Source organism: Amphiprion ocellaris, chromosome 20 (assembly GCF_022539595.1).
Source record: "Amphiprion ocellaris isolate individual 3 ecotype Okinawa chromosome 20, ASM2253959v1, whole genome shotgun sequence".
Classification (NCBI taxonomy): domain Eukaryota; kingdom Metazoa; phylum Chordata; class Actinopteri; family Pomacentridae; genus Amphiprion; species Amphiprion ocellaris.
The window spans coordinates 7,885,910-7,897,839 of record NC_072785.1 but is presented as its reverse complement, the minus strand read 5'-3'; the positions used below and the strand labels follow the sequence as shown (position 1 = coordinate 7,897,839).

At 38.7% G+C, this 11,930-nt stretch overlaps 1 protein-coding gene across 5 annotated transcripts in view; it reads right to left on the bottom strand.

Annotated features, from left to right (window-relative positions):
* Window positions 1–28: 28 nt before the first annotated feature.
* Window positions 29–11,930, bottom strand: part of sptb (spectrin, beta, erythrocytic) — a 78,615-nt gene continuing 66,713 nt past the window's right edge. For all 5 annotated transcript variants that reach the window (XM_023271990.3, XM_035948818.2, XM_023271981.3 and 2 more), the window contains 8 exons: window positions 11,506–11,590; window positions 10,831–11,027; window positions 10,535–10,617; window positions 8,806–8,869; window positions 8,450–8,700; window positions 6,916–7,089; window positions 3,611–3,653; window positions 29–3,145 (listed from right to left, as the gene is read on the bottom strand). In XM_023271990.3, coding sequence (XP_023127758.2) covers window positions 2,954–3,145; window positions 3,611–3,653; window positions 6,916–7,089; window positions 8,450–8,700; window positions 8,806–8,869; window positions 10,535–10,617; window positions 10,831–11,027; window positions 11,506–11,590 — 1,089 coding nt within the window. In that variant the 3' untranslated portion in view covers window positions 29–2,953. The remainder of the gene's footprint in view (window positions 3,146–3,610; window positions 3,654–6,915; window positions 7,090–8,449; window positions 8,701–8,805; window positions 8,870–10,534; window positions 10,618–10,830; window positions 11,028–11,505; window positions 11,591–11,930) is intronic.

Here is an 11,930-nt window from a genome sequence, read left to right as displayed (position 1 = left end):
AACGGTCAGTAAATAAACCCAACTGGTGTACTTTCAGGAGTTTAAAATTAAACTTTTATTCTCTCAAAATGTATTCGATGTTTTCTGTCAACATTATTTTTTTTTTGGGATATTTTACATAGCTAGAGAGTACAAAATGCAGATTTAAAAACCACTGAACAGAAAAAGGCAGGTACGAGGGGAAGAAGTGGTGGAATAAAACCAAAGTGGATGAGCAGAAGTGTCACAATCTGGAGATATAGTGACCAAAAAAAATTAAAAAACAAGACAATACATGTGATGCAAGTTTGTCAAACCATTTCGAGGTGTGTTTATACCAGAAACATATGGCTGCTGATACTAGTAGCATAGACATGACGTTCTGCTCACACTCGGAAACTTTTCTGTTGTGTTTAGACGACGAGATTTTAGATTTATTAATTACTGTAGATAATCTAGGCAGAGATCATCATGATGCTACCACATTTCCTGGAGAAACTCTTGAGCTGAACAGTCTTGTTTGTCTTTCTACACTCCCATCGTTTTATTGAGGTCACTTGAGCCCGCAGTTGAAGGCAAAAACAGCAGTGGGAGACTGTGAGAGAGGAATTATTATCTATAAATGCAATTCCATGCACTTTACTTTGCATGTATGGATTTAAAATGCCGAATTCTGTTATGGTTTTATTGTTCAAGAATCTCCTCATTATCCCTTCCCTTACATTCATATCAAAGACACATCCCCTCAGCGCCGTACTGCTACTGTATGATCCTGGCCTTCCTGTTGTATGGTTTTGGAAAAGCAGTCAAGATTCATCCGACCCTCAGCTTGTCCTAGACTTTGGCTGGTTTTTAAATATGCTTTTACAAATACGAGCACCTGATTTAAAAATTTAAACATTTGTATTAAGTCGTCAAGAAGGTAAAAACCTAGCAACCAGAGGGGTGTTTCACAAAGTCAGGATTGCCAATTAAATTCAGCTTATTTCATGGCTACTATTTATTTCATAAAGGAGGTTTAATTCTGGGCCCCTGGGCACAGACACTCCTCATACATTACAATAAGATTTATAGACTAAAAAAAGATGCAAAACAAGCATTTGTAAGTTTGCAGTTGGTTTGTGTCATTGTTTTGCATCTCATTTTCTGTCTCTGTAGTTGGTTTGTGGTAGTTCTGCTTTTGCTTGGAATCGTTTTCCATCCCTTTGTTTTCTGTCATGTTTTTACACCTCCCTGTAGGCATTCTCTGTCTCGAGTTATTTTGTGATCATTTCAAGTGTCTTTGCAAGCATTTAGTCTTTTTGATTGACTTTTAATGAAGCGATTTTGTGCAATACGTTTTTGACGCATGCAGCACATTTTGTGTACTTAAAATTTGAACCGATTTGGTCTCATTTTTATTCAGACTTTAAATGCATTGCTATTAAAATAAAGTAAAAACAACTGGCCCATTTGCAGTTCGTTCTCTCTGTCACACAAAACAAAGCTAAAGGAGCAAATTGATAACTTTTAGTTTCTAAAATATGCTAATTATCTTCTTGTATTGTGGTCTTACTAATTATTTAAGTTCTTTAATGGTTTTTGCAGATGCACATTAACTTTTTTTTACATTTCCTACACAAGTAACAACGTGTCCCACATGGGACTTGAGCCCACCAAGTCATAATTACAGGAAGAGCCCTGCAATTAACCGAGACATTCTCACCACTGACCCACAGCACTGTGACAGAATTAGCTTTTTGTTCTGTTAAAAGCAGTGGGTTTTTTTGCTCATTTCTGCAATCTGGGTGTTTAATATGTGCTGCTCTGTGCCCATAAACATTTTTGTCTTTGTCGGTTTTGTTCGATAGGTTTGTTTGTCCAGACTTAATTGGGCAAACAGATTAATCCTGGTTGTGTTGTTGCTTTTCCAAACCACCTTTATGAAACACCCCTCAGATATAGTAAGTGAATGCATTTCCAAATGTGTAGTACTACAAGCCAAAGTTGAAGACAAATAAGGCAGGTCAAGTTGGTCTTGCTTGAAATTTCAAGAATGTCACAATAGCACCATATCAAACTAAGGTAAAACATACTTCATGCATGGAGATATATATACTGTATATGTATATATGTTAATGAATAGATATGAAATTAAGAGTTTAATACACAAGTGTTGAATATATTTCAAGTTCACAGAAATAAATACTGCCACAGTTCAGTTGAGAATACAGCCTGAAAGGATCCATATTCAGAACCAACTGCTTGTGGTGTCTCGTGACTGCTCGCATGTCGTCAGCAACCAATTAAAAATCTCAACAGTCAGACCCTTCACAGTGCATAGAGCGTTTAGTTTGCATAACTGCAATTACACAGGGTGTGTGTCTGCACTGTGCAGCACTGCACTACGGTTTAGTCATCATCAAATCTTTACACGGCATTTACAAAGCTTTTCAAAGATCATTAAATTCACTCTGGGCTCTAGAAGTAGCATTTAGTGCTCCAGATTCAAACAGCACAGTATTACAGTTCACAACCATTTTATAAGGCAGATTAGTACAAGTACTCTTCAGTACTCTTGAGTCACCCTATTTTCATTACAGGCCTTCATATTGTACACAGCTATATCAAAGCATGCCTTACTGAAACGGGAAAAAAATGCAGCTAAGTTAACAAAAAGTATTACAAATATTCTTTGGTTGAGTGTGAAAGGAGCATTCCTGTGCTTTAATTTAATGCTTTGAATTTGGCATTTGTTAAAAAGAACACAAAATGAAAAAAAATAAAAGTGGACCTTTTTTGTAGTCATACACTGGCTTAAATACAGGCAAAAGAGTGGTGGCTTTAACCTAAACTACAATATTTAATTCTCACAAAAGAATATAAAAAAAAAAAATGTGGTGATTTAAAAAGCTCGCTCTGACTGATTGTACACAAATGCGACTTTCTCCTTCCAGGTTGCCTAGGCAACTACCCCCCTCCCCGCCATCTCCTTTTATTTCTTCTTGGCAAAGCGACTGAACTTCTTCTCCTTGTCTTTCTTGGCAGAGCTGGGCTCAGGGAGGGCAGCTGAGGAGGAGGGAGGGGGCAGGCTGTGGGCTTTGGCCCCTGAGGGCCCCGACGCCTCCTCCGCTGCCAGGGACTGAACAGCCTTCTCCATGGCCTGGCTCCAACGCTGGAGCTCCTCCTGAAATTAAACACAAAAACACACACACACACACACACGGGCTCACAAAGGGAAGTCCACCTCCAGGGGGGCAGTGTGTGTTTTTGTCTCGGTCTATTTGCGTAAATGAACAAGTGGAGTTGGCTTTTAGCAAAGAAACTTAAAGTAAGGTGTTTGAGAGGTTAAATCAGGGTAATGTGGATATAAACAAAATCACTCTCAGCATTCTTATTTTGTAAAAATTAACGATCGCCGTAGGGTAAATCTCTCATAGGCTGAGTGAAATATGAATAACCTCATATGGCAGCTTTGCATAAGAATGAAATGTAAATGCAGTATTACAATCTACTGTTTTACATAGGGTCAGAGATAATATTTTATATACTGTTTAACTAGATCATGTCAAGTCCAAAACCCAGAGTCTGTTATGATTTAAGAAAATCACTTTGTTTGTTTTTTTTAATCTCTCGGCAGTTAGAAACTCACCTCGTCTTTACACTGGAACAAGTACTCGCTGCCGTCTGCAAGACTGTGAAGGAGAAAGAAAAGTTGAAACTGGTTACATTCATATAAAACAAAAAGCACAAATTATACTTCTGTTACATCATTAGAGTAAGATAATCTAAAGTTTTCCATAAAAGTTCAATTCTGACATCTGTTAGTATACCTTGAAAGGCTTTCTGCTTGTTTTTGGAACTAGCAAAGTGAGCGAAAGTCATCATATTAAAGTGCCTGCATGTTCTTTAAAGCATACAGCCACATGCAAAAGCAAATGACATTTTTTGTGCATTTTTGATGTGAAATGAAGTAAATCCAACCCCTGCAGCAAACAAACAAAAGTGTGCCTTTCTTTAAATGTTAATGCAGTTACTTGTTTGTCATGAACTTTTTAAAAAAAAAAAAAAAAAAATCAACTTAAATGTGAAATGTGTTAGAGTTTGGGCACCCCACTGAGTCAGCATTTAGTAAATCCCCCTTTGGCAGTTCTAACAGCTTGCAAAACACATTTTGTCATCCATTCTATAGAGTTAAATGTTTTCTGAGTGGCATTTAAAGAGTCTTTCTGTTTTGGATTTAGAATTTTTCCATCCACTTGCAAATCACTTGAAGTTGTGAGATAGCTTTAGGCTGTATTGTACACAGAGCATGTTTAGGATCTGCCCATGCATTTTTAATTACGCTCAAGTCAGAGGATCAGTAAAGAGCCAGAGATGCAAAGTTGTCCATGGTGGACTTTGAGGTCTGCTTCTGATCATTATTCTGTTACAGAAGTCCGCCTCTTTTCATGACTGACAGCATGGCATTTTTATCCACCATTTGCTGATATTTAGTGGAGTCCACTTTTCATATTTATGTTTAATGTTTTCTGCTTCTGGCTGCCACACAGTCCCTAAGCAGAACATTTCCACCAGATGTTCTTTTATGAAATGCCACTCCCTTTTTCCTTAAAAGATACCTTTGTTATTGTGGGCAGAGAGCTCAATGTTTATTTAATTTGTTCATCAGTCTGTCTTATCCTTGTTCTTACTATCATGCAGTCTATTTTCAATATTTTACAGCTTCTACCAAAGTTTTCTACAACTCGAGTTTGTAATTTTGTACTAATTATATGAATAATGGAGGCAATGGAGGATTCTATTTCAAGCTACGGTTAAACCCAAACAATGTATTTATTAGTTTCACTATTTTGCACAGTGGAACAGTGGACCAACAAACCTTCCTGGTGATTGTTTTGCTTTGCCTTTCTGTCTGGTAGATGTGCAGTTTTATCTAAAAGTGTTCCCAGTTTCCCAGATTCGTTCACAGTTCACCTTTACAAATGATTTCATATTGGCTATGTACATTCTCAGTCACTCAGGTCACGGTAATCGTGATATAGTGCTTCAAGAGAAGGCAGCCAGACTCTCTGTTTAGCTCCTGAAGAACCTCCCATCCAAGAGACTTCCTGTGCAGTGCCAAGTATTTATTCTCACCTCCACCTCACAGGACGCAAGGCTCATTAACAACCCAAGGCTCACACGAATCAAGGTGTAAATGGTGGTAAAACTTGGTGGTGAGGGTAGAGGTGGTTCTTCCAGTTTAACATAGATGCCCTCCTTCTCTCCTCTCTCAAACCATCTGTCCTGTCTTTCAGGAATGTGGACATTGCTGTCTTTGGGAAGTGTCCGTTTTTCCTTTTGATGCAGGTGGACTGCTCATGATTGTCCTCAGGAGTTGGCTCTATGGTATTGCGCCATGTTCTTGTGAAGCAGTTGTTTAGTCTTCCCCATGTATAGGTCTGTACATTCCTCACTGTACTGGACTGTATATATAACCCTGATCAGCTCGGCTGTTTCCTCCTCAGGGTTTTTTGTCTGAGTGTTGCTTGGTATAAAAGGCACTATAGGTCATGTTTGGAGAAAATCCTTCAGAGTTTCTCAGACAGTTCAGGTACATAGTGGATGACAATGTTGTTCCACCTGTTGTTGTTGCTTTTTCCAGATCTCCTAGCTGACTGAATGAAGGTCCACTTGGGATATCTACTGCTTTTAAGAGCTTTCTCCATGTGCTCCTTTTCTTATCCCTCTGTCTTGGTGGGATCATTCTCTGCCTGGTAGTGGAAGGATCTGTTAACCAACTTATGTTTCTCGGTGATGAATTCCGAGTCTTTTTGTGAGGTGGGGGTGAGAATAAAAACCTGGAACTTCCCACCAGTCAGTCAGAACTACCAAAGATTTTTTGATCGGAGATTAAATGTCTTCAAAAAAACAAAAAGAGATGCTTTTTACTGAAGCTACTAGGAGTTTTTGCAAACTGGAAGTCCTTCAATATTTATACTGCTTTGTAAGCATCAGTTAACTTCATTTTAAGATCTCCAGTCAGCTACTTAGAAGAACCTTTGGATGTTCAGTGATACTATTTTAAGAGAGAGTTTATCAAACCTTTAAGTAGCCATCAGAAAACCCCAATTTTGTAGTTTCCAACGTTTTCTTATCAGAGCATTGACATCTGTGGAAAAATAAGTGTTATGTCTGCTTGCTGCAAGGGTTAAATTTACTTAATTTCTGCTTCAAAAATATTTAATGTGCTTACAGCGATTAACTGATTTTTCTGGTCTGAAGTCTGAACAAACCCTTTATTGCTACAATCACTTCAGAGCAAAGAATCCAATCCAGAAACTATTTACCTAAATTTAACATGCATTCCATTAAGACCTGTACGCTTGAAAAGGGTAAAGTTTGCATTTTGCTCCTGTCTTATCTGAACAGTTTGATGAAATGTTCTTATTTGCTTTCTTGCAGAGTTAAATGAGAACACTGACTCTTTGGATTGAACTGTTCAATGTAACTCTGAAGTCAGATGGTGGTTAGTTTTAGCTAAGGTGGAAACTGCTGGTCTGGCTGTGGGGGGAAAAGGGAAAGGGAAAAAAATCCACCATCTAGCATCTCTACAGGTCACATTTTATATCTCTTCTGTTTACAAAAACTGAAAACAAAAGTGGTGTCACAGGAGGGTTATGTGGGGGGCAGTGAGTTCCTGGAGTCTCTGCTGTTTGCTTGGAAACTTCAGAGTGTTGACAAAACTCCAAGAAGTCAGTGCAGCTGTCAGATACTGATAATTGGCTTTATTTCTATAGCACCTTTCCAATCCAAAATGCAGCTCTACGTGCTTTACAAAATATGGAATACAAATAATTATGTACACATTAAACCACACTCTGTCTTCTCATCTAACTCCTAAGTAAAGAAAGTCAGTCTGGTCTTTTAAGAGTGAAATGACTGAGAAAAAACAATGACGGATATGATTCTTACCGTAGTTTGGCGACGTGCTTCTTTTTCTTGTAGTTGGTGAGCATCTCCCAGCTGGCGTTACTGAGAGATAGAGGGTCCTCGCCGTGATACGTCACTCCATGGCCAAAGCTTTTAGCATCCTTATAGGCCGAGAGCTGCCCCGGCTTCAGGACACAGTACAGGTTGTTCCATGACCTGACGGCGAGGGAGAGAAAGGGGCAGGAAAAAGGAGAAACAACCATCATTTCTGGTTAATTTTTGACAATAATGCAAAATCTGTTAAATTTAATCTTAGTTACAATAGCTACGACAGCATCGCCACTCCATTAGGACTTAGTTAATTAAAAATAAGTGAGCTGCGCTGTAGAGACTATAAATAGCTTCTCTTTTAAGTAATCAACAGGAGCACAGTCATATCCTCTGTAAAGCAGCCATATGGTAGGAGTAAAACCAAACTTTTTGCCTGCTTGTTTATTAACAAACTGACTTAACTGAGTAAAACTGAATTTAATCCTGTTATAATCACAAAGGAAACGGCAACATGGACATCCGATTTATATTATCCTTTATACTAAGCCTTAATTTCAGATATAGATGGTCATATTTTTGGTATTACTGAGTTCTACTGCATAGAAGATTTTTCTTATTAAAAAAAAAAAAGAAGGGTTTCAAAGTTTTTCATGTTTTCCAGGAGTCAACATAATGTATCCACATGTGCTGATGCCATTATAACACACTGAGATTTCCATTAGCTTCTTGTTGAAATGTTTAAATTAAAATAAGTTAGAGTTAAGAGTTAGAGTTAAGTTAAAATATTTTTCAGTACATTCTTTTTACACATGCTGTTTTCCAAATGTTAGTTGAGTTCTTTTACTGAATGTTTTTAGTTACCAAAGACTGAAAGTATATAAGCACATAACTGCTGCAAAATTAGCTTTTTAAAGCCAAAGAAAGAAAGAAAGAGAGAGAGAAAGAAAGAATGTATAATGTGTGAATGTAAAAGCTTAAGCATCCACTGTTTTTCTTCAGAGTTTGCATCAATCAACGACCAAGGATGTTAAAAACACAAATTGGCCTTTATTTTACAGTTTACACTTTAAACCCACATTTTAGCACTGATAGCATATTATAATGCAGTTACAAGTGCATATTTTGTGTTTTTTTTTAACGCTTTAATTCACAGCTATGACTCCATCCTAATAAGTTTAACAGAGTTAATAGCAAAAAAGTGTAAAACAGAACTCCATAAAATACAAACAGACTCTAGCATGTCCTAATATCTGCTTTTAACTGCATTGTAGTGTTTTATAAAGTGCATGCGTGTTGGAGGGGGTCCTGTAATACAAAATAATGTATTGGTCTCCTTTAAAATGTTCACTGTTTAATATATATTTCTTAAAAGCACTGTGTGAGGTAACTGAAATAATGAAAGCTTTAATGCAGACGAGGTGTTCGCTGTGACTGATGCAAGTTAATAGATTTCCCTAACATAAAGAAGTGAAACAAATGAAGGCCTGGAATGGTGAGGAGGTTAGTCACTTTTTCTATTCCCCACCTATTTGAGGCCTTCTTTCCGGAGCCCTCCACGTCATGTTTGCGTCCCAGCATGCCCTCCTGCAGCACCGTCTGCGCTCTGAGGGGCTCCATGGGCATGGTGGCTGCCCTCTCTGGCTCTTTAGGGGTCACCGATGAGAGAGAAGGCTCCAGCTCCAGAGAGGCGCTCTCTCTTATTTCCGACACTATGGGCACCGTGGAGTCACCGGCCGTCCCCTCCAGCAGACCTGAACTGGGCTCCACTGCACCAGACTGGAGCAAAATGAAAAAAGTTAGAAACCAGAGGAGCAAATCTGTATGCTGAAGGAGAGGTGACAGTGGAAAAAATCCAGAAGCTGAGTGAGTGTAGCGACTAACCAGAGTCTGCTCCTCAATAGTGTAGAGCTGTGAAGATTCTTCTACAAAGCCTGTATCTTCTCTCCTAAAGGGAACAGAGCAGCATGGAGTCTGCATGAGAGACCTTTAAGAGCAGCAGGTGAAGAAGTATATATGTTTTCAGAGACAGAGGAACTATACCATAGTTCCGTTGATACTCTGTATTTGTTATTGTCAACCAGTCACCAGAGGGCTGGATGATGAAGACAGTTTGACATAGCCGGCCTTTCTTTGTGTAAGTCATCTCGACAAAAACTAGAACCCCAGTCAGAGATAACAGGCTTTACGAAGGTGGTTTCTTGGTTAACTCAGGCTTCTTGCTTCAAACTCTATGCGCGTTCATAAAAAAGGGGGCATTTAACGCGTCATGTGACTCTTCTTCTACATAAAAAGAATGGATGGTGTGCAGCTGCTTCAGTCAACAGGTTGTTCTAATGGAGAATAATGAGGAATATGAAAAATGTATGACGGTGCTGCTACTGGAAATGATGCAAGACAGGAATGCTGGTAGAAAAAGTGTGTTAATATATTTATTCTACTGATCAGTGCGGTCTGACAGCTGCACATTTTAGCTGTTAAACTTCATATATTTAAACATAATACTATATTAAAGTGCATTTAGGTCAGACACTGTTCCATAATGCAGGATATCACTTTAATTATTGGCCAAATCAAAGTGAATTTAACGTTATTGATTGAATATTCTCTGCACTAAATACCAGTAGAATAATCAGTTTTCTATTCTGTGTTCCATCAGCAGCAGGACCAGCATGTAAACGGACCAAACATAAAAACGTATTCTGGATCACCAGGTGAATACATGTCTGGTTCTCATGGCAACGTGACGTACACAGTGTGTGATACTGCAGCTACACGGTTTCATTCAGTGGTTTTAGCAACGTACAGCTCAACAGGTTTGCATATATAACATATTCTCTCAGATGTATTGCTCATTAAGAATAGCCAGGAAACAATTTGGTTAAAGAGAGACGTTACTTTCAGCTGATTTATATCCAAACCTGCTCCCGACCAGGTTAGCTCCACAGCATCAGTTACCATGGTAATCTAGCCAGGTTAAATAAGAGACACTTTATGCTCAACATACCCATTAATCTTCTTAGTATATCCCTCTGAAAAAAACAAAGCCGACAATGCATTGGATCGTTTCTCAATATTTTCTGACTTCTCTACTCTGTTTGTGGCTTTTTATCATTAGTTCCTACTGCACACGTCATGAAAATAAACTTTTAGTGTTGAAAAATGCCAAATTATTTCATTAAATGTGGACTCTGCAGTTTGGGACAAGCAGATTTGTTACGCGAGTGACTATTAAAATTAGTAGGATGGTGTATATGTGGGATTGACTTAAAACAAAATACAGTCCATGATAATGAAGGAACATGTTACCCAGTGCACTGTTGTAGCTCACTGGTGTCTTTTCAGTAGTTTTTTGGACAACAATGGAGGCACAGAGGAATGAACCACATCGGGATTTAGATACACAGACAGTATTTAGGATCGTTTGTTGTTGGTTTTGATCTCTTCACGGGGTTTACTGACAAAAACAAAACAGTAGACTTTCCCCAGACTTATCCTTTTATAGTTACCAAATAATTCTATGTGCAAAGAGCAGCCACAACATTAAAACCACTGACAGACGAAGTGAATAATACTGATCACTGATTTGGTGGCAGGCTAAATAAACAGGTACCTGCTGTCTTTATCTGAACGTTGCTCTTCTTTAATGAACTGCTCCATCTCCTGCTGCTGCTTCCTCAACTCCAGCAACTCCAGCTGCAACACAGTAGGGAAATCCATTATTTTCTCAGCTTTAACGGCATAACTAGACACTTTACTGACGTCATTTTCAACCCGTATTACATTTTTTCCTATTTAATATGTTTCTGACAAGACTAGAGTGCTCATCTTGTCTTTTTAAGCAGCTGTAGTGTAAATCTGTAATGCATTTTGTCATACGATTGCTGTATAATGTGATTTTTTTCTTACCGTAGTGAGGCGCTCCAGTGCAGAAAATCGCTCCTCCCAAGTGGCGGTGGATTTCTCGAAGGCCTCGTGCCTCTTGAGGAGTTTCTCTACCTCGTCCACAGTCTGACCCAGATCTCTGCTGGTCACGTAGGGCTCTTGAGCGACCAGCCAGGCCTCAGCCACCGAGGCGTCTCGCGCAAACTGACACACCTCCAACACTGGATGCAATGAAGGCAAGTCATTATGGAGCAATTATATGGATAAGAGAATATATTTAGGGTGTTTTTAAAATGCTAAGGGGGCACAGTGGTAGTTGCCACAAGGTAATCCCATAAATTTATTTAGTTTTAGGATGAAGGATTTGGGTTAATTTAAGGTGAGCATTTGGTGAAGTGAGAATATTTTTTAAAAGTGAGTATACTTTTTGGGAAATGGGACATTTTTGGAAAAGAAAGGACATGTTTACAAAGTGTTTGGAAAGTGACAACTTTTTTTTGCATCCTTGTTTTTTTCAGAGCGTTTTGATGAACAAAAAGCCTCGGAGCTCCTTCATGTACAAAGGTTTGCACATATATGAGCTTTCACATCACTTACTTGTATGATCTTTGGCATTTTAGGCGAGGCTTGTGAAAGGAATAATGCATGTGCTGGATTTATTTTTAGGCTGAATTGTAAGGCGAGTGTAGTTTTACTCACAGAGCCGCAGCCAGTCCCATCTGTCGTCCCACTTGAACATCATCTCCTTCCTTTTGTCCATCAGCTGCATGAGCTTCTCTTTGATCTAGCACAAGCAGTTATACAGTCGCAGTTACCTATCAGCATTATTAAACAACTCAGCCCTGAGACTGTCTATTATCCTCCAAGAATTAGTATTGTGAAGCAATTAACCGCACGCTAAATTCAAGCCGGGGTCAATTGCTTATTTAAATTCTTTTGGCTTTTCCATTTCTAATTAGTGTTTGCTTTATAGTCTCCCTGATGAATGTAAAATGAGTGGAATTTTTTTCTTTCCTGGAAATCCAATTGGTTCCATTGTGCCAGACAGGAACAATCACTCCCAGAAAAGTAATTAAATCTAATGAAAGCAGCAATTTGAGGCCCATCCGAGGATGAAAAGAAGC